At 33.7% G+C, this 23,861-nt stretch overlaps 1 protein-coding gene and 1 pseudogene across 2 annotated transcripts; both read right to left on the bottom strand.

Annotated features, from left to right (window-relative positions):
• LOC128188267 (uncharacterized) lies at positions 1–5,074 on the bottom strand (annotated as a pseudogene).
• A 5,619-nt stretch (positions 5,075–10,693) lies between these two features.
• On the bottom strand, positions 10,694–23,791 carry LOC128188264 (uncharacterized). 2 transcript variants are annotated; one of them, XM_052859220.1, is made up of 16 exons: positions 21,944–22,046; positions 19,720–19,803; positions 18,177–18,776; positions 16,175–16,376; positions 15,497–15,642; positions 14,908–15,000; positions 14,617–14,773; positions 14,343–14,382; positions 13,805–13,963; positions 13,387–13,442; positions 13,150–13,287; positions 12,662–12,833; positions 11,973–12,080; positions 11,545–11,760; positions 10,953–11,160; positions 10,694–10,843 (listed from the first exon to the last, which is right to left on the bottom strand). In XM_052859220.1, exons 1-16 carry the CDS (start codon positions 22,044–22,046, stop codon positions 10,806–10,808), a joined length of 2,520 nt encoding a protein of 839 aa, XP_052715180.1. In that variant the 3' UTR covers positions 10,694–10,805. The 2 variants fall into 2 exon arrangements, with proteins under 2 accessions (XP_052715180.1, XP_052715179.1); XM_052859219.1 differs by lacking the exons at positions 10,694–10,843; positions 10,953–11,160; positions 11,545–11,760; ... (8 more) ...; positions 15,497–15,642; positions 16,175–16,376 and adding exons at positions 22,108–23,529; positions 23,648–23,791 and having other exon boundaries at positions 17,141–18,776; positions 21,944–22,009.
• Positions 23,792–23,861: the final 70 nt, after the last annotated feature.

Here is a 23,861-nt window from a genome sequence, read left to right as displayed (position 1 = left end):
AAAGGTATTATTATTTAATACAATATTTACATTTGAAATGTTAAAAAGTAGTTTTCTTTTAACCAAATGTAATATGCGATACGTCTTGATGATCATCTGACGAAAGAAAACAGTATGTAAAACATCTATTAAAATTAACAGAACATCCTTAAACTTAATATATATCACTTAATTTTATAACTCTATAGGAAGACAAGTAAAATAATTCTTACTAGTTAGATTAATGATGATATCATTCGCTGTAATATCCAAACTAAAATGTTCCTGGTGTATAAGATGGCTGTTTTTCTTAATGTTCAGAAGATAGTCTCCCTTAAAGGCATGTGTTTGTACGACGTGGCCGGGTTGAATGTTGTGAGTGAAGTATGTTTTCCACGTTTTATGGAAAGATCGAGATATTTCTGTCCAGCAGCATTCGGCTAAAACAAAATAAAATTTGGATATAATGCAGCAATATAATACTGATTATCATTCTTGGAATGCATTGTACTTTGCAATTTATTACTAAACTGTAATATTTGCTCCAGTAAATAGAGCGTCATCTTTGTGCCAAATCTTTTGATCACAGAATTCCCAGAGCAGGATGCCTTCTACCGCAGGATGACAACAGGGTCATGACCTTCTCCAGGTTTGCCGCTTTCCTGTTATTGTCTGTGTCACTAAGAGTGAACTCTGTAATCCACAATTTTAATCCAGACTCTGTAATTTTATCCAGGCGGTACTGAAAATTAAATAAGAATGTTCCTTATATGAGTCTTCGAAAATTTGGCCAGTGTATCGATGATTCCTTTAAAATCGTGCCTGTGGTCCTGTATAATCTTCAATTTAAAGAGACTAGATGGTCAACACATTACCCATTAGATCTACTTAACATTTTAAGATAGCAATTGTTTAGGCATAAACTATTACTGTGTAAATTAAAAATCCATCTATTTTACCTTTTAAATTTGGGTATTTCGATCCTTTTATTTCTTTAAAAAAATCTTCTTTTAAAAGAGACAAATACAGTCTTATAAAGGCCACAACCACTGAGCCCTTTTACGGGCAAATTATGAATGGTCAAAAATATACCAGTGTGTTCTTGCTGAAATGTGCATCAATGTCTACAGAATCAAAAATGAAGATATATTACCTTAAGAACATCCATGTCTATGTCATGTGTGTAGAAATGACCCTCAAGCCTAAGTCCATAAACTGGTATCCCGTCATTTTTGAAACGCAGAGCTTGGGTTTTTATACCCCTGTCAAAAAATCAAGTATTCGAATTGCAATTAAAGTTAAGCAAGCTGTGATTCTGTAGGTCTCGGTCTGAAAACCTTGGATGGACGACCTGGCAGCTACATTCCGTAGATGTTAAAAAATGCAATTTTTGGTGCTAATTTATGCGCTACATTTGGACTGACCTTCAGCTACCGTAAACCTAGAATAGTTATATTTGCATTTGTTTCCTTATATGAGCATATAGAATAACAATAACGTTCAATTCTCTGTGAACTTTTTCATTATGTCACAATCATTACCGTATGCGCTTATCGTTTGAAGAATGGGTTTTCACAACCATAAAAACACAGTAATTTTGAGGATTCTAATCAATTTGCATTTTCAAACGTAAATATAAGTCATAAACTGCATTGTTAAAAAGTTCAACGGGATATGCACTTAGTTGGTACGTGATCAAATCTTCTGAAATGCCCCTCGGGCTTCCCAGGATTTGATCACATCACCAAGTTCATCGGTGAACTTTTTAACTTGTTGTTTATTTCATAATTAAACCAAAAACTGAAGATTTATGAAATATAATAAAACATATTTGATAAAATATGTAAAATTTTGCATTCATGAAATTATGTCCTTTTACAATACATTTATCTTAATTTAATTTAAGGTAAAGGATAAATAATGAAATATAGATAATGCACGTGTGAAAGGGTGAAGTATAACGGTAGAAGCATCTGTCAATTCATCTTCTCCGTGATGTCCGGGTCCCCGGTGTGGCGCTCATACCAATCCCCGTGAAGATCCTCATTGTTAACGTCCCAGTGCTCCAAACCCCTCATGGAAATTAACTCAAACTACAGCTTACTATTTCTTTATACACTGGTGTTTTGACTGAATATAACGTCCAGTTTTCTTTTTCTTTTTTTCCCTTTTTATCTTCATTTTATTATTAATGAGAGCAAGTTTGTAAATTTAAGGAATGATAAATATTTCAGTGCAGAAAAATTGTAAATTGGAGAAATGATAAAAACAGAATTGGTCATACTTACTTTCCTGTTGTCCTTGAGATGACCTCATGTACGTGTTTTTTCATTGATGCTAATAATTCAGAGCGTGATTTTCCTTTTAGCCACTGAGGAACAAATTGGTCAACGCCCCAGAACATGTTGTGTCCGCGAACTTTAAGTCTTCAAAACAAAGAATCCTAACGTTTGTATAGATTGGAGACGTGTGCTGAACAAGGTGATCAAGTATGGACGGAAATAATCGAAGCCAAGGGGGGTTAGTATAGATTTGATCACACCCAACTGTATTTGATCACCTCATTATAATCAAAGAAAGATTACTTATTCTTTATATTTATATTATGTTTACCTACTGTACGAATAAATATTGAAATGATCATTGATGAAATGTATTGGACATTACACTACAAAATCGATTTGTAGTGTTATCACAGACCATGACACCCGTAAATGTAAATATATTGGTATAACTTACCCATGAGATCGCAATGCAGATACAGCGTTCATTGGCAGATCAAAGTTGATATGGTTATAAAGAAAATAAGAAAAGGTCACTTTTAAAAATTCGTAACGTGTTTACTTGGCATTTTTTGACGTCCCGTGAAGATATTGACGGTGAATGTTCACAGGCAGACGTTTTTAGTACATAAGTAATACTTGTTAGACCAACTAATAAACATAAACCCGAACCTCTGTCCATTCCATTTGCCTCCATTTGAGTGCGTTTACCAACACAGCCCATTCAAAATTATTGTTAACAAATTCTTGATACGTCTTCTGTGATGGGTCATTCATATACGAGGCATACACAGCTGACACAAACGCGAAGGCCCGTTTTTGTTAAACAAGCTACGTACAACATAAAACCACAATAAACTATTAATTCGACAAAAATATTAATAGCTCCAACCTTTTGCTTGATGTCATTTACATTATTAAATATATTGATCACAGATAATGGTTTCATCATTAGCGGCTAACTGACAATACACAAATTATGTTAGATTCTAACCTCAATGGCTATCCCGTGTTCATTTACTCCTTCATGAAGTCTGGGTTCAATGTAAAGATCATATCAATCAAAAATATATATTATAACGTTTTCTTTCTGATTGCCGAGGATCTTACTTTTATTAAAGCTTATGTAACCCTAAAAAAATGATTACTATCTATTCAAACTTTCAAATACATCACATGTTACATGTACGTATTAAAAAAGACAAGGTAAATTAATAAGCAACAGTAAAAAAAATATGAATAAATGTGAACTTAAAAATGTTATCCCATGATGTGTTTGACCCACTTGAACGAAACGGGGGCCTTCCGGAGAGTGTCGATTCTGTGGGTGGCATCTGAGAGCCAGTGGGGATTGTGTGGCAGCTCCATAGCACTAGCAGCGTCCAACAGGAAGTTGACCTCCGTGTCCGGTATCTCTAAATATATTCCAGCGTTGGTAGTGTCCATTTCTTCTTGTAAGAAAATCAAAAACATAATCGTTGTTTTGTTTTTTAAAATGTGTCATAAACATACCATTTGGAACATGAAAATCGCCACTTATCTCGGTCCATCCATATTTTAACCGTTGCAATGGCATGTTGGCAATAACAGGGTGATGATGATGTCCTGTTGTAAATAAAAATCACACCAATATCTTTTACCTATTAAAAATTGCTATTCTATATACTCAATGATCTATATGCTACGAACGGTTCGTTTCAGTGGGGAGTTATAATAGTGAGTACCATTCACAGTGAGATCCAGAATCATAATAACCTTTGCGTATGCATGTCCCGTAGGAAGGTTAAGGAGCTTAAAATGGATGCTGACCACGTAGTTCTTCCCGGGATTGACAGGAAATGTTTGGCGGGGGGACGACCAGGAGTGGTGTCTGCACAAAGATAGGTGAATCTGAATGAATTGATTACGTTTCAATAATACACATTATTTTGTGTATGGTGTTTATGTAATTGCCTGTTTCTTTTATGCTAGACATAAGGTTCTATATTGCATTCTTATATGTTGCCTGAAAATGTGTACGTATGTCTGCCTTTATGTGTACATAAGATATATTGCATATCATAAGTAAAGGAATAATTGTACTAAAATAGTGTATTTAACCTTTGAAAAGAACTGTAAATATGGTTATTTTGATAAGTTTATTAGAAAATATTAATACAAATGTTTGATGATATAAGTGATTAAGAAAATAAATTAAATATTTTATAATTACTTTAATATAATTATGGAATTATTTTTATAATGAATAAACGTTATTATAATGTTATTGTTTCTGTGAAACCAGTTTGTATAGTGGAGGTTTCTACTTGGACGCTGTTCGGTATTTTGTTTATTTTTCCGGTTGTGTTCTTTTAGGAAACATCTGCAGTTTGAACGCCTTTAGCCAAGCCTTTGCTTTCAGGATAACCTAACTAAAAACCTCTTGAAATTCATATTTATTGAACATGTTCACGATTAGTTTTATTGTTTAATGGTGCAAATTATCGCTAGTGATAGAGAGAAAGGTTCAACAGACATACAGAAAGAGTTCTCACCTGTTAGAGACCATAAGGTACGACTTCCATGGTAAGTGTCGTCTGTCCGTGATGTCAGTTTGCAGTCAATGGGAACCCAGTTACTGGAAAAAGAGGTGCTCTCAAAATCAGCATTTTGGAACAAGTTAGTCGCAGAATTGGTCTTTTTAGCTAAAACAAGAAACAACACTATACTGAAGAGGCGCCGCATTTTCACACAGTGTGATATGTCGTATAAATGTATCCTTATATGACTTTTCGCCTCTAGATAAGAAAATATGACCTTAAAACACATGGGCTTGGATTTTTAGGCTACACAATTGCTGTAATATAGAAGTTTCATAGTACTCAGGATTTGAGGGGTTTTTCAAATAGGCAAATTTTAATATCCTACGTTTAAAAATGTTTTAAATAGGTAAATAAACAATGTTATGAAAATATTGAATTTGATTTTCATGTTCATATATAAATTCAAATGGTGAGAAAAAAAAAGTATGTCCTTAACTTTAATGACACTTGAAAAAAATCTGAAATTTTCTAAAAATAACTGCAGTTGCTATGGAAATTTTCAAAAAGTATGAATTTCTGTGTGATTTTTTCCGCAACTTAATTTTCCATAGCAACAACACTTCTCTGTTACATAACAAAGGTTTTTCTGGTGTATTATGAAAATATAGATATATCTTTACAAGTTCCAACTAAAACAATTGCAAATGATTCTAAAATCAGAAATGAAAGCATATCAAAATAATCTTCAATTTCTCAGTTTTTCTTAATTTTTGGCCTTGTTGCCATAGCAACGGATGTCAATTTTCATGATAAAATATATATTGCATGGACATTGAAATGGATGTAAAAATTTAACAGTTTCCCATTTGGGATTATTAATAAACCGCAGAAAACTGATTTCAAAAATTTGTAACGGTTTCCATGGTAACATTTTAAAAGTGTTGGTTTCTCCATCAATTTTCTTATATAATTAAATAATTGAAAATAGGACAAAGGCTGTTTTATGTCTTTGATAGTTTATATTTCAAAGTCATTGTTTATTTAACATTAAGCTGGTACTTAAAAAAAGGAAAAATGTATGAAAATTTCAAGGTTTTTTGCAAGAGCTATTACCTGTGTGACTCATGTTGACCCACGTAAGGAATACATTATTTCAAATAGTCACGTGGGTTCTATTCAGGAAGATTTTTGGCAAATGTGCTCACTGTAAAACACTGACACGGTCTCCTGTAAAGTGCGAAACGAAATCGAAACGAAACGAAATCAAACGAAACGAAACGAAACCAATCGATTCAAAGCAAAACCAAACGAAACGAAACCAGAAATCGAAACGAAACGAAACGGAATTTAAACTAATATCAATTTTGACTACATAAAAGTGAAAATAAATTCATTGAAATAAATTTTTAAACCATAAAATTTTACTACCTGTATGTTTCAGATTGCTGCTGTTCATTTTTAAGCCGATTATCCGAAATTTGCAAAAATTATATAATTATGTAAATAAGTGATGTACATTCCTATACCTTTTAATGTTTCTGGTTTGTTTCATTAAGTTGAGAGAGAGAGAGAGAGGGAGAGAGAGAGATGCCTTAAAACTTTTCAGCGACATCACATAGCAAAATATATACGCAAGTTTGGGAGAAAGAGAGAGATATGATGATGATGATGATCCTGAAGGGGACATTCTAACAACAATTTTCTTTCTATCGATTTTAATTATTGTAAAAATGAAACGATCGAATACAATGTGATTTAGAGCATACTGGTTGGTTACCAGTTTCTAACATCATTATAATAAGAATTGTTTTAATATGTGTAGCATGAATTTGGACGTCGTAATTTGACAAAATTTACTTGCAATATAAAGAGGTTTTTACCTGTGTATTACCTTAAATCAAACATAATCCCCTCTTTCTCTCCCTTTCACACGCATCACATTATATTTGATTCATTTTTACAATATTTCATATCAATATAAAAAAATCGTGTGGTTGGAATGTCTACGTAAATACTGTAAACGTACTATAGTTAGGGTGTTCAATATTTGGCGGAATATAATTTTTCAACAAGTTAGCATGGATTTGATTTAGCGCATTTCTGAATTTTCATTTTTTTTTTCTACTTTTATATTTAACATTTGGCTATCTACTTGATTTTGCGGACGCCGTTTTCCGCCTAAATCGCAAAATAGAATACAAAGCCAAATGACTTAAGACAGTTTTTATATACGTTTACAGTATAATCATTTTTATATTGCAAGTTAATTTTGACAAATTACGACGTCCAAATGCATTATATACATATTAAAACAATTCTTATTATATGTTAGAAACTGGTAACCAACCAGTATGCTCTAAATCACATTGTATTAGATCGTTTCATTTTTACAATATTTCAAATCGATAGAAAGAAAATTGTTGATAGAATGTCCCTTTCAGTTTCATCATCATCATCATCATCATCATATATCCCTTTCTCTCTCTTTCTTTATCTCTCTCCAAAACTTGCGTATATACTTTGCTATGTGATGTTGCTGATAAGTTTTAAGGCATCTCTCTCTCTCTCTCTCTCTCTCTCTCTCTCTCTCTCTCTAAACGTCTGAATATCATTTAATGAAACAAATCAGAAACATTAAAAGGTATAGGAATGTACATCACTTATTAACATAATGATATAATTTTTTGCAAATTTCGGATAATCGGCTTTAAATTTACAGCGGCAATCTGAAACATACAGGTAGTTATTATATTTTATGGTTTAAAACTTTATTTCAATGAATTTATTTTCACTTTTATGTAGTCAAAATTGATTTTATTTTTGTTTAAATTCCGTTTCGTTTAGTTTCGGTCTCTGGTTTCGTTTCGTTCGGTTTTGTTTCGTTTCGATTGGTTTCGTTTCGTTTCGATTGGTTTCGTTTCGTTCGATTTCGTTTCGTTTCGATTTCGTTTCGCACTTTACAGGCGCCCTGTATGGCCAGGAATGCTTGTTTGATCACTATGTTTAAATTCAATTTTAAAGCTTTATTCGATATTTTTTTCGACATAAAATAATGCATATAGCATTATTCAGCAAACGCGCCAAATGATCCACTGGCAGAATAATTTCGATTTAAATGTCACTCCCCTCGGATTTTCCGTATTTAGAATGTTTATAGGTTTTTAAAAATCCTCAATTGTTTACAATGTTTGCTAATTTTGGTGAAATTGAATCAGAAGTATCCATCAGTGCCTAAATATTACGTAAAAAAGCAATTTTATTGATATTTTCTACATAAAAACGGCACTGAAAAGGGTCCATTTTCTATAGCTTAAGTGCACTCGTTCTTTGAATATGTGCGCAGTGTGGGTTTTTTTTAAATATGTTAGGACATCATAGTTTATCCAAGACTTTTAGATGTACTTCATCTGATTTTCAGCTCTGACACAAAACTTCAAATTTTTCATCTCATTTTACTCACATAATTAATTTAAAACTCTTTAAAATACATTGTATTTAAAACTAGATGATAACCCGCGCGAGCGCAGGAGTTAACACTTAAAAAATTAATGACATAATGCAATATTAATGTTGAATCATATTTTTTCCCGTATATATTGTGTCCGAATTTTCTTAAAGAGACAGTACGGCACATCTTTACAAAAAACCGACTTGAAAAAAATTTCCGATCGGGTTCTGTATTTTTGTGCTACTCATAAATGTATAAACTTTCAGAAAATTACAAAGTTCTCCATTAAATAAATCTAATTATTTCATTAAAATTAATAATTACGTATAACCTATCACATAAATACAATTGCAACATGTTACGGGGTCAGCCTTCTATACTATCAAGCATGCGTATTTACTGTAAACAAAACACATGCATGGCTAGCAAAGATTCTCCTGGACATGTTTGTTGATAAAAATATGTCTTTTCTACTTCTCACAGGTAATAGTTGTTCAAATTTTTTAAAATAACCACAATTATTATTTTGAAAGCATGTATTTTGCGTGCTTATCATAGGAGCTGATTTATTGTTCCTCGTTGAAATACCAAAGCTGTAAGCAGGTACTCTGATGCAGGCGTTTTGTAGTTTATTTGCAAAATGTCTAAATTTATAAGTATATAGATTTATTCATCAAACCTTTCTTCATCTTCATCACTTTGATTTTGTATTTACTTCAACACATACCCTATGCTCTAAATGTGCATGTGCCTATCCACATTATAGTGACAAAGTGATATTTTTTGTCCAGTTCTTATCTTATTTTACTAAAATATCAATGTCTTGCTGTATTTTTGTTACAAAAATGCTTATAAAAGGGGCTTTGTTTTTAAACCGACTTACATTGACATGTACCTTCCTAAAAGTTGAAATTCCTTGGTGTGCTTCGCAGGACCAGACGGGGTGTCATATGGGTAAATTCTATACGGAAAACCGTAGCCGATGTTGTTCAAACAACAAGCATTGGCTAGGACCAATTTTTCTGATATAGTTTGTGGAACTCATGATAAACGACATGTACTTACCACCAAATTTAAACTTACAGGGTTTACTTCACTCATTTAGCGAAGTAACAATAACGGTATGAAACTCTTCTCTGTCCCGATCTAAAATATATATACATATAATGACCAAGAGTAGCAAGACCCTGAACATTAATGTATAAAAAATAAATTCATTATTAACAATTGGTGGATGATAATCTCCACTTATTTCTGTCCAACCAAATATCGGCTGCTGCATCAGTTGCTCAGCAAGTTTCTGATAGACTGTTTTACCCTGTGTTGTGGTCATTTTTTATTTTAACCTGTTGGTAAAAATGTAGAAATAAGATTTAAAATATTTAAATGATAGTCCCATTCAGTTTTTGTGATGATTAGATTTTGTATTGTGAATACATTTCATTTCATGATTAAAAATAAGTTGAATAGTTTTAAGCTTACTTTTCCTGTAAGTGACTTTGACTGAGCGAGTCCCCTGATAAACATCGGCGGTGTAGCTAGTAATGCTGCAGTCCTTGCAAAACCAGTTTCCATGGAAAGAAGAACTTTCAAAATCACCGTTTTGTAGCAATTCATACTGAGCACTGGTTACACTTATCACAAATACGCTCTTTATACCTGACTGTACCTGTAGCACTTTGTTTTATTTTCAAGGAATACACGATATAATAACAATGTGTCGTACACCAGAGATACAATCAATATAGATAAGGCAACACCATAAATGCATTATAGACCAATGTGAAACTTGTCCTTCACATCTCATGTTATGTTCCGGAAATACCGAGTGAAACTAAACTGTTATATCAGGATGAGTCAACGAATTTTTTAAATCGGTGTTGTTGATGTTGTATTATTTTAATAATAAGATAGTTACTTGAATTTTTTTTTACTTCTTTTACTATAACCAGAATAAAAGTTCAAAAATATTAAAATGATGTTTGATCTAAAACCCAACATATTTAAGGACTTTAAAACGTAAAGCTATAGGGAAGTTACGCCAGATGTCAGTTTCGTAAGATTTGTTTGACCTCTAACATTGATAGTTCCTTCCTCGGTTTGTAGCTATAAAGGGGTTTCTGTAATAAATACAAAAATTGCTAATATTTCTAATCAAACTTCGCTTTAAAACCATCAGAATGGTTATTTACCGGTACATCTGTAGTTGAAATTAAATTGCCACAAATATCTGTTTATGAGTGAAGAGGATTTATCTACTCGAACGTCAAAACAAAAACATTCTTATTTGTAAAGATGTGATACACTGTAGATAATCTTCCTTTGTTTTATATGATAAATGCATAAACTGTAGATCAAGTATCTCCACTGAATGTTAAAGAAACATAGCTCAATGTATGATGAGAGCTATTCTCTAATGAACTCTAGTATTTGCACCTCATCTCTTACAACAGGAAAAGAACAGAAAATGAATTATTTAATAAATCATTTGGAAAATAATTCATTCCATATAATTATATCTTTCAATTTATTAAATATTCTACACATTCAATTGAAGTTGAATGCTGTTTTCTTTTAACCAAATGAAATATGGGATACATCTTGATGATCGTCTGAAAATGAAATTGTGAAAAATGCACCAACAAGCAAAATGAACAAAGAATAACTTTTACAATATATAACATAACTGTATAATTTTACATGAAGAGCTTTAACTCTTACTGGTAAGATTAATGATGATATCCTTCGCTGTACTATCCAAACTAAAGTGTTCCTGGTGTATAAGATGGCCGTTTTTCTTAATGTTTAGAAGATAGTCTCCCTTAAAGGCGTGTGTTTGTATGGTGTTGCCGGGTTGAATGTTGTGAGTGAAGTATGTTTTCCACGTTTTATGGAAGAGATCGAGATATTTCTGTCCAGCAGCATTTGCCTAATACAACATAAAATTTCGATGTAATACGTCAACAACATACTTTTATATCATTCTTTAGAACTACATGTAATGCATTGTATTTCGTTGTTCTTAAACCAAATACAATTTCGTTGGGATTTAATTTCGTCATATCATATCCTTGGGTTAAAACTTCGTCATATATTAAATTTCGTTGAAAAATACTGCCAACAAAATGAAAAAATGACAATAACAAACCGTCAACCATCTCAAAAATCCATAAAACGAAATACAAATTCAAAGCAGAGCAGCACGGATCTCCAAAGAGATAGCGGTATGATCAGGTGCCTAGAAGGAGTTAGCATCTCTGCTATCGAAATGAAATCCTCAACGAATATTTATGCTTCTACAGTATGACTCAACTGTAATATTTGTTCCAGTAAATAGAGCGTTATCTTTGTGCCAAATCTTTTGATCCCAGAATCCCCACAACAGGATGCCCTCTACCGCAGGATGACTGAACAACAGGGTCATGACCTTCTCGAGGTTTGCCGCTTTCCTGTTATTGTCTGTGTCACTAAGAGTGAACTCTGTAATCCACAATTTTAATCCAGACTCGGCAACTTTATCCAGGCGGTACTGAAAATGGAACAAAAATATGTTCCTTACATGATTTTTCGAATATTTGGTCAATTTATCGTGATTCGTTTGAAATTGTTCCTATGGTGCAGTAAAATCTTCAACCTGAGGTGTAATTTATCAAAAAATCTTTAAGTGCGTTCTTGAGGGCGTCAGTGTCTAATGTGAAATTTACGAAAGTTCAGCCATTAAATTTAATGAAGGTCTGTTACCTTAAGGACATCCATGTCAATATTGTGTGAGGAGAAATGTCCCTGAAGCCCAAGTCCATAAACTGGTACCCCGTCTTTTTTAAAACGCGCAGCTTGGACTTTCAGAGCCTTGAAAGAACATCTCGAGTTTCGCATATAATTAAGATTAACTAAGATCAATGAATCAAATTCAAAAGATTTATGATATATTATTAAGTAAAAAAAAATAAAACATATCCCATACAATATAGCTTGGCGCTTTCATAAAATGCTGTCTTTTTGGCAATTCATTTAATTTATGTAAATTTGAGGTAAAGGATCAAAAGTGCACAAATACTGGCAAGTTATTCTTTAAGAATCTATTTAATGATAGTCTGTTAAAATAACCAACATGCAATGTATAGTGCATTTGTTTTGTGGAATGGTGGTTAACAATAAATGAATGAATAATTGCATAATTTTTTTCAGTAAACAAATCAGATTTTGATTAAAAAGGAGACGGTAATTTTAAAATAGTCAGTTTACCCCTCTACGATCAAAATACGTTGAAACTTTCTTGTGGTTGGAATTTGAAAAAAATATGAGGAAGGTTTGACACTTATGAGTTAACAATTACCCCCCTTTAAACCACAATACGAACGTGAATTAAATTATTAATAAGATAGTTAACAAGTTGCAATGAGCGTGCCATTGGTAAAGTTTGAGCAAACCGTGGTTTCCGCTGAGCTGGTGATGACTTGGTAGTCGTTCAAGAACAACTTGACGCCTGGCTCCTGGTTGTGGATCCACTGAAACATCTTCTCCGTGATGTCCGGATCCCCGGAGTGGCGCTCATACCAATCCCCGTGAAGATTCTCGTTGTTCACGTCCCAGTGCTCTAATCTTGTCATTCAAATTAACTACGACTATAAGTTTCTATTTCTTTATACACTTGTCCTGCAAATTAACTCCGAATTTAGCTTACTATTTCTTGATACACTTGTCGTGCAGATTAATTCCGAATAAAACTCAATATTTCTTTATACACTTGTTATACAAGTTAACTCCGATTAAAGCTTACTATTTCTATATACACTGGTGTTTTGACAGAATATACGCCTCCATTAAAAATGTCATGGTTGTATTGCTAATTGATAAATTTCTGTAAAAAGTAATTATAAATTGGGACAATGATATATATGTGGTGGTCAACACTTACTTTCCAGTGGTCCTTGAGATGACCTCATGTACGTGATTTTTCATAGATGCTAATAATTCAGAGCTTGATTTTGCTTTCAGCCACTGAGGAACAAACTGGTCAACGCCCCAGAACATGTTGTGTCCGCGAACTTTGATTCTTTAAAACAAAGAAGAGTGAGTCATAATGTTTGTATGAGTTGGAGACGTTTTTTGAGTTTGTTCAGCGTATCTTGTAATCATTTGTTAACTAACTTACCCATGAGATTGCAATGCAGCTATAGCATTCATTGGCCGATCATAGTTGATATTGTTCTAAAAAAGACAACGAAATCACTTTCAAAGTTCATCACCTGGTGTTTTTTGTTGTTGTTTTTTTGACGTCCCTACGAGATAACTGATTGAATGTTCACTTGCTGGCGTAAATGATCATTTTCTTAAATCATGCGTGTTGCATTATCGTAGATTCATAATAAAACGTAAGGAATAATATTAATATCCGCGTAAAATCGCAAGAAGCACATCTTCGCGGATTTTTATATCTTGCTTTTATTATTCGAACAGATGAAAACTATATGAAACTATGAAAAAAAATCGGCCTCCGCAATTTCATGTTATTGCAATTTGATGCAAAACGTTTGAATAGTATCAAGACCAATGAATATACATAAACGAACCTCTGTCCATTCCATTTGTCTCCATTTCAGTGCGTTTTCCAACACAGCCCATTCAAAGTTATTGTAGACAAAGTCTTGGTAGGTCCTCTGTGATTGATCCGTCATATAGGATGCCGATACAGCCGTCCCAAACGCGAAAGCCCGCTTCTGTTGAACAAGCTACATACAACAGAAACAAACATAAAACTGAGAGTACTAAAGCCACATAGCTTCTTTCCTTTTGATTGATGTAATTGTTAAACAAAGTTGATTTTGGATCCAGGGCTGAATTTTACAAAAGAACTAACGACAAAGTCGTATATATTTACAGTCTTGTAGAATGATTTTAATGAACAAAATTTATATAAAACCATTTGTTTACAACTATTTCAATTCCCATAATTATTTTTTACAGCCACAAGAATGAAACATTGATTAGTTTGTAATTGATTAGAATTCATTAATTTGGTCGTACGTCGTAGGTTCTTTTGTAAAATGCGGTCCAGAGGTTTATAATTGACATCTTATTAACATTGGAAGGATTACATTGGAGTCTAACCTCAATGGATATTCCGTGTACGTTTACCCCTTGAGGAAGTCTGGGTTCAATGTAAAGATCACAAGAATAGAGTATAAATCATAACTTTTTTTTTTAAAATTCCGAGTATCTTACTTCTTTTAAGCTCATGTAACAATATTTTTAATTCAAACTTTGAATTACATTACAAGTAAGATAGTAAAAAAGTCAAAGATATTTAAGATAATAAGCAACAGTTTAAACATATTAATAAAGGTGAACTTAAAACAGCTATTCCATGATGTGTTTGACCCACTTGAATGAGACAGGGGCCTTCCGGAGAGTGTTGATTCTGTGAGAGGCATCTGAGAGCCAATGTGGATTGTGTGAGAGTTCCACAGCACTGGCAGCGTCCAACAGGAAGTTGACCTCTGTGTCTTGTATCTGTATATACACCGCGGCAGTGGTAGCCCCTTCAAATCATTTACACTTCCAGTTGTAAATTATTTAAACGTCCTTCTTTTTTGTTAAAAAGCTTCGAATTATCTTTTCGGTCTTTTTTATTGGAGAAAGGGGGGGGGGTAATAATGTTTCACTTTAATCTTACCATTTTGGGCATGAAAATTGCCGCTTATCTCGGTCCATCCATACTTCAACTGTTGCAATGGCATGTTGGCCAAAACAGTGTAATGAGGATGCCCTGTTGTAAAATACATACAGAGGAATATAGTATACTCACGTTAAAATATTAATGGACATTATCGCGCAACCGAAAAAAATTTGCCTAATTCTTCATCCATTGGAATTTGCTATACTATAGACCAATCCACACACCATCTTTGAAGAAAAACCCATAGATTTTTCACAGTAGCCTTCGTAGTATAGATGTTTGTTACTTTCTCATTTGAAGTTAAAAGTCAAGTCTGTTTTCCTTTTGATTTTGATTTCCACAGGATGGAACAACCCACAGATCGAAGGAATAAATTTAATTCAGAGAGATTTCATCACCGGAAACCCAAGTATTTTGTTGCATAAAGAAGGGAAAAGTTGATTTTTCTCTTCTCACCTTTTGGTTGACCCCGCAAAGGGAAGCAACTTTAGTAAAGTATGGATTGGACTATACACATATTGACCAAATGTAAAGAAAGTTGAGCGTTTTATTGACAAAAATTGATAATGGTTATAAAAAGGAATACCGTTAACAGAGAGAGCCAGCATCATAGAAACCTTTGCGTATGCATGTCCGGTAGGAAGGTTTAGGAGCTTGAACTGCATGCTAACCACGTAGTTCTTCCCGGGAGTAACAGCAAATGTTTGGCGGGGGGACGACCAAGGGTGATGTCTGCACAAAGACAGGTGTATCAGAATGAATTGATTAGGTTTCAATATTATACAATATTGTGTGTATGGTCTTTCTTCTGTCTTTATTATATTGTGTTTGTTGTGCTGGAATATTGGTTCTATGTTGCATTCTTTGAGTTTGTCTGTAAATTTGTACGTATGTCTGTTTGTACCTCTACAGTAAATGTATATGAGGAGTAAAGGAATTTTTGTAATATAGTATCAAAAATACAACTTATTTAATTATTTAATGCAACATATTAAACTAAACTTTTTTTTTAAACTGTAATTATGGTTATTTTGACAGGTCTAATGAATAATGATTTAATAATTCAAGTGATGGTTTACAACAACAAATATAAATAAAAAACTAAGTTCATATATAAATATTATAATACATAAAACTTTAAACGTTATCATAATGTCAGATTTAAAATAAGATTTGAACATGTACACGATTAGTTACATTTTTCAATGGTACATAATATTGAAAGTGAAAGAAGGTACAACAGAAGAACAGAAAGAGTTCTCACCTGTTAGAAACCATAAGGCTACGACTTCCATGGTAAGTGTCGTCTGTCCGTGACGTCAGTTTGCAGTCAATGGGAACCCAGTTACTGGAAAAAGAGGTGCTCTCAAAATCAGCATTTTGGAACAACTCGGTTGCAGCATTGGTCTTTTCAGCCAAAATGGGAAACAAAACTATGCTGAAGAGGCACCACATTGTCAGGCAGTCTGATATGTCCCAAAATGGTCTTATATAATATATATAGCCAATAGATAAAATATGACCTCAAAAGACAGGGGTCAGGAGTCGATGGCAGCACTGATTATTCAAGTAAAACGTAGTTATTATAGCATTGAATCATGATTTTTTGAAGTATACACTCTCATAACTGCAGCGGTGTGTGCATACAAATTGAGTAACGCGCGTTAGCGCGTTATGAAAATTTGTATGCACACACCGCTGCAGTTATGAGAGTGTATACTTCAAAAAATCATGATTTAATGCTTATATTTACATTTTTTTTAACTTCTTGCCTTGTCTGCAAATGTGATTCATACCTTAAAATTCCTATCTTATCCTAAGGGTAAGTTAATATTAATGGAAGAGCCACAGTAACAGCCATAAGCGTGAACTTTGATTTTAGCTTGTGACGTTGCAGATTACAGCGTTCAACGTTTGTGACGTCATAATAAAACTCGTCAATTTGACCTTTGACTACTTGTTGCATTTAGAGGCATTTAAACATCACGGAATTTAATGGAAAAACACAGTAGAATGTAAATATAATATTGTAGAGAAGGATCTTAGATAACTCCACTTCAAGATTTCCTTTACTCAGGATAAACAAAGAGATATGCAAAGTTGAATATCCTATGTCAAAGATTGTTTTAAAAACGAAAAAAAAAACACAGTTTTATAAAATCAAATTTATACTGAAACAGAGAATGAAATCTTTAACATCGATGTATATGACTTATATTTGCATGTGAGAGAGACAAATCGTCCAGAATTATTAACATAATCGTGTATTTAGGTTAACAATAATGCAACCGTGAAACGATAAGCGCGTGTAATAATCATTGTGTAGTTATCAAAAAGTTCACACAGATTTGAATGTATTCGCTATTCCAAAGGTTAATATAAGGACACATAGTTGCAAATGTATATATATTGTTATGTTGTCGTGTGTGAGTGTTCGTTTACTAGTATTTCATTTAATATCACTTTTGAAGTTTCCATATTGAGTAAGGTAGTCATGTATTTGATATATAGTTCATTGTGTTTATCGAGCAACATTAAAAATATCGGACGTTAAATCCTGTTATGTTTTCCGCACAAAAATATTATTCCTCTTGTCTCATGGGAATTTTCACAATTTCCTGTCCATTCTTTGATGGAAAATGTTTTCCCTCTGTAGATGGATCATATTAAGAATTGTTTCCTTTTAACTTTCATCCGATTTTACATCCTTTTTGGGGTATGATAATTATAATGGAATTCAATGACTGCTGTTGGATAAAAGAAAATGTTCATATTTGTCTGTCATTTTTGTCATGGGAAGAAAAGTAAATCATTATTATATGTTTTAAATTTGAAATCTTCGTTTCTAAAATATAACCATTTTTAATGTTAATTTTTTGAGTTACAATCATTTTGCAGTACCATATTGTTCATGTTTGACATTTTATATGTAATTATATAATTCACTGCAAGTGTTGATGTAATATGAATAAACGTCAGCTGCTCCCAATAAGGTAGTCTCGGTAACAGCACATTTGTTGAGTGTGTTTGTTTTCTCAAACGCAAGTGAATATTATACCGTTACTATTGAACAGTTTTGAAAAAATTTTCATAATGCCAAGTTTTTCTCCTTTAAAAATCAATTAAATTTGATTAATGGTTTTTGATCTATTTTTCAACATTAAAATGCAATGCATACAAAACATCAATAATAGTCATGATAAACAATAATGCTTGTGTTTTTCATATCGGTAAAAGATGAACAGGCATATAGTTTATTTCTTGACCAGTTTTTATCTTTAACTCAACGGTAATCTTTTCGGAAGGATTAACACAAAATGCTGGCCATAAAGGTTTATCAAACATGACGTCATTGAACTGTGCGATGAGGTCAGCTTCGGTACAGTCCACTAAAGATATGCAAGCGTTTGTGTCGTCGAGAAATATCCCAATAACCTTGTGCAAGGATGAGTTTCTGGTTACCAAACCAACAGGTAGATGACCAACCAGATCTAAGTGGTCCCAGCTCTCGATACACACCTGGTGACATTTTTCACAGAAAACTACAGAAAAGCTCCATCCAAACTTGTGGTGCCGCTGGGTGGTAGTAAACTCGGACAAGTCTTCGTTAGTAATGATGACGTCACATATGACATCATTCAAACAGAGATCTTTCCAGATGTCATACTTTATCTCCACCTCAAAGTAGGCTGCACACGGGGAAAAGAAACTAATTGACCCTGCAGCACCATTGTAAACGCTTCCCTTGTTTGTAAGTGTCGTGTGATACTGAGATAGAGCGGTAGTTGTGTTAGAAATAATCCTCTTGCATCCAGAAATATAGCAGTTCTTGTGTAGAGTCGATTCGTCAAGGTGAAAAGGAGGACCTGTCAATGACCAAAAAAAATACAAATGAGAGAAGCCAAGAGCAAACTAGACCACTATTTCAAGTACGTGTAATGGTTCAAAAGTAATGTCAAAATTGCATTGCGCTTCTCATGGGTGTTGTACTACAGAAAATCGTGTATCAAAAGCTTGATTACGTATTGTAGATGAGCGGTTCTTCAATTCCCCTAAGGCCTGGAGAGACGTTAGTCAAAATTTCAGTCAGTATTGAAATGATTGTTCATCATAAAATGATTAACAACGTTATATGAAGGCACTTTTAATAGCATTTCAATTTTGTTTACCATAAAGAGACAAAGGCAAAGTACAATTTTTGAACTAAAATCTAAAAGTCTAAAGTCTAAAATTGCTTCTTGATCCTGGGCCCTGTAAGAAATATAGAAATTGGGAAGTGTTCTCAAAGTTGTGGATGACTCTTGTGGGAGAGAAGTAAATAGGGGGATCGTAGTGTTTTTCTATGTTTTATGAAAGTCTGTGCTTCGCTAATAAATAAGTTTGATAATTATAAGAACATATAGCCAAATGAAATTAAAGCTAGGTTTGGACGCCATCAACGATGTTATAATTCTAAGTTCATGATATATTGTGGAGCCTACGATTAAACTTATCGCACAGTAAAATAACCTTTCTTTACAGTTTTATTGAACGCGAAAAAGAGTAAAGATTTCTTCAATTAATTTGATAACTGTTGTGAATAAAGCAATATGACATTTTTGTAAAAAAACGAAATTATCAACTTAATGATTAATGACTTTGGCATTATGAACAGAACGCCAGCGAATCCAGAAAGGACGTTACCCCAACCTCTTTAAAATAAGTTATCAAAGTGCATTTCTTTATGCCGATTTTTAACGATTTTATCGCATGTGTGGCATTACTTTTGGATTAACCCTCGTATTAAGGTTTGATGCGTGTGTCTCTTACATGTAAAGGTCATGCGACATCGCTCTGATCTTGTCGAAGACAAGCTAAAGGGTCTTCTTGGCGAGGCCAAAGGTTTCATGTCTCCTACAAAAACAAAATAGGTAGTTAAATTGACCTGATTTTTTGACTGCAAATGAAGAAACATTGTTGATTTTTAATTTTATAGAAATTTAGATCAGGATACGTAAGTTTAGTTTTAATCAGAATCGGTCAAATTTTGAAAATTAGCAGTATTTCTAAAAAACAAAAAATCGCCAATTCGATTCAATTTCTTTTTTTTTAAATGATCGTTTTATATTTCTTTTCTATAAGACACGTCTCTTTAAAAGATTTTATTCATAGGTTTGAAAAATATGAAACAAAGATGTTTTTTTTTATTTTCATAAATAATTTTGATCAAAAAATTTAAAATGTCTTATTAATTATTGGCTTTACTGGACATGATTTATTAGATGCTAATACATGTATCACGCATTTATTCACACTAAATTTCAATCTCTTCAGTGTGTTACAACCAAACCAGATTTTCCACTTTCTTAATAAAGAATACAAAAAAATTGTTAAAATAATAAAGAGCATGTTTGACCTTCGAAATCATGTTTTAGAAATGATACTTTAACGATCAATAAAATAAAATTGCGGTGTAGCATTCCACCTCAGAAATAAATATGGCAAAACTTTAACTTCTATGAGCAACAGGACAGTTCCTGTGTATTGAGCTTATACATTAACTTTAAGGTGGCAGGGGACAGTTTTTTTTTAATACAATTCATTGTAGCCAAGGGATGCATGTCTTCCGAACTCTGTAACTAGAATTTCCTCAGGTCCCATTCAGCACAAATACCTTTAATTCGCTCTTTATAAGGCCAATCACACATTTCTGAGGAAAATTACTAGTCAAAACCTGTAAAATTCTCTACATACTGGTTTTTAGATTTGAGATTTTAACCATTTCATATTCTGCTTATTTTTCATGATTTCTCAGCTTTTTAGACCTCCCCCAGCTAATTCCCTGCAGAGGGTTGACCTTCCGTACCGCGTGCATATTGCACTATCACATGTCAGAAACTTACCGGTGTATAGTTTACATTGTTATACTTTCATGTTAAATACTGAAATCTGATTGGTTAAGACGCAGTTAATAATATTTTCTATTACCCTCAGCGTTAGCAACGCACTTAGCAACGGGTAATATTAAAAAATGTTACATGCGCGAAAATTATGCGCGTACGGTTCGTTGTAGAATTCACGTTATTCCTATATAAGAGCGTAAAATTTTCTTAAAAATTAAGACATTCAGTATAACAAAATAAATAGTGCCTGTTTGGGAGGATAACAGTTGAAATTGACACCCCTCGGAAACCATTGTCAACCTCCGCTTCGCGTCGGTTGACAATGGTTTTCTCGGGGTATCAATTTCAACTGTTACCCTCCCAAACAGGCACTATTTATATAATGTCCCATCCACCTACTTTTCGTGTTATTTTACCTCCCGTCTGTAACTTGCAATATCACTGTGTAAAGTCAACACAACAGTCATAGCCGCAGGTTTCGCATTTTACTTCTGCTTCTCATGTACCTAACATATGGGGCCTACATGTTGCATATTAATTTCAACAAGAGACACCCCTCTAACTTATGATAATCATTAAAAATCATTTCATGAATTTTAGCAACACTCATAAGCCTTCAAGTACAGCAACTCTCAATTTTACAAAAATATTGACTGTCCCTTGCTACCTTTATCCGAAACTGTCCCTCGCTACCTAAGGTGGAATAACACATCATCACAACATGGATGACCTCTGATCGAAACGAGATTTCGTTTTACTGAAAGGATTTTATCGGCGGTAATATATAACTTACTCCATAGCCGAGTGAGTGTCGGACTTGTGATCCGTATATCCCGAGTTCGAATCCCACAGGGGCTTCTGTTGTTACTGAATTGAATTTTTTTTAAATTCATTTTTTATCCCTTATTTGACTTGTGTACAGTTTATTCATCATTACTTCTTTCATAATAAGATAATTTACTGTTTATTTGAGTTACTTTTTCCAGGTGTTTTCTCTCCTTAAGTGTATGAAATATCTCATTATGCAGAGTATTGATGTCATATTGTACATTTACATCCACAGACCCAGTAAATTCAATATAACACTAGTATATACTAACAGTTTGACAAACCGGACAGTCTATAAGGATTTACTTCAAATAAATACAGACCTTGTGATCGCACTAAATCAGGAACGGGACTTTTCATGGCATCATTGCAGGAATCATAACCATCTTCTGCAAGAACAACAAAATCAGAATGATGAAAAAACATGATTTCGAAAGGAAAGTCGTTCAGATTGTAGCGACATTTCTTTTCCAACTGTTAAACCAACCTGAAGTGAAGTGGAATCTCTCCATGATTTCCAGCTGTTGATTGTGAATATAGAACGGTCGTCCAAGAATGAAAACCTCCACATTGTAGATGCCAGCCAACTCAACGCGGAAACCTGTCCTCAGGCTCCCGTCCTCCTCCAGTTGACAAGGGTAGAGAGACCGGGTCAACTTCTCGGTGGGATCGACCAGACAAATTTGGACATCAATAGCTTCTTCTTGTGTGAGTTCATGGTGAGGGTTAAACAGTTGTAGTCGAATTTCAAATGTTTCGTCAACGTAACTTAGGTTTGGAACAGTCATTTTTGTAAAAGGTGCGAACGCATTTGAAAACACGATTAAACCCAGTTCGTTAATTAGTTCTTCAAAATCTTCAATCATATTTTGAAACGAAAATCGAATGGTTGGGTTTGTGCACGGAAGGCAACCATGATCCTCATTTAAAAGTGTTAAAAACTGTTTGCGAATGATGGGTTCAAGACAAAGAAATTCGGGCTTATTTCCATTTTCTAATAAACTTTTCAGATAATTTTTGCCATCTTCTATAACATTCCTACGCATCTGAAAGCCCTTCTCCTGTTTTCTAAGGAGCTCTCTTTTATCTTCCTGAACTGACTTAATGGAATTTTGGACATCTGACTTCCTTTTCTCCAGCAGCTTGATCAAAAAATCATACGTCCTTTCGGCATCTTTCATAGCATTATTTGCCATTTTGTCAACAACTATAGTTTCTTCTTCAATCAATCTTATTGCTTCATCAACTCTCTCCTTTTGCTGCTGCAGATCTGTTTCAATAGTTTTTATGTTTTTTAAACGTAAATCAAAAACGGTATCGATTTTAAGCACTCTATGGCTATGTTCTATGTGGGAAATTACACAAGAAGGACACAGACATAGCTCGCAATTCTTATCTGTGCAGTAGAATTTGATTAGTTCAGTAGTATGGCCGGGGACGCTGCATTTAATGGTGCTGTTCACGTAATATTGTAGCTTTGCATACTCTTCAATAGAAAGGACACTATGATCCTTGTATTTCTTGTACTTTCTGTGAATTTGCAGGCAATCCGGACAAAGGTTATCCAAGCAGTCCGTACAGCGGTGTGTGGCGCTGCACTCTTCGTCGCAGAAATCACAGCAGACATCCGACAGAGTTTCCGGATTTTGCAAAACCCGCCCCAACTTCACCGGATCTTTGGGAAAAGTAGTGACGTCATTATCCGGGGTTTTGTGAGTCGTTTTACACTCTGGACATGTCAGAGATTCATCGAACACGAGCTCGCACAGACAGTCTAAGCAGACGTCATGTAGGCATGGCAACAGACGTGGCTGGTGATCCTCGTCATTATACACGTGATTACAGCGCCGACAGGTGACTGAGAAAACCTGGGATTCTAAATTCTTTATCGCGTTTTCTGCTGACATATCTGTAATGTATTTCACGGAAAATGAGGATATTAACATTAACAAGATTTCTGAGGACGTCATTAACATATCTTTGATAAATTTAAGCGATTAATTGGTGCAATCATTTATAATACTCACTTGTTGAACAAATTTCCCACAATAAAACATCCTCTAGATAAAATTAACGTCGACTCCAAGTTTATAAGAACAGACAAACAATAATTTTACCAATGACAACGTGTACAATTGTGTCTTGTTTAAAATTTTATGCATGACAATGGGCCCTATATCTTTATTTAATTCTCTATAAAGCAATTATCGGCCGCGGTATCGCATTCATTACATCTATTAT

Source organism: Crassostrea angulata, chromosome 6, assembly GCF_025612915.1.
Source record: "Crassostrea angulata isolate pt1a10 chromosome 6, ASM2561291v2, whole genome shotgun sequence".
Taxonomy (NCBI): Eukaryota; Metazoa; Mollusca; class Bivalvia; order Ostreida; family Ostreidae; genus Magallana; species Magallana angulata.
The sequence above is the reverse complement of the archived record's forward strand: the minus strand, read 5'-3'. Positions and strand labels throughout refer to the sequence as shown.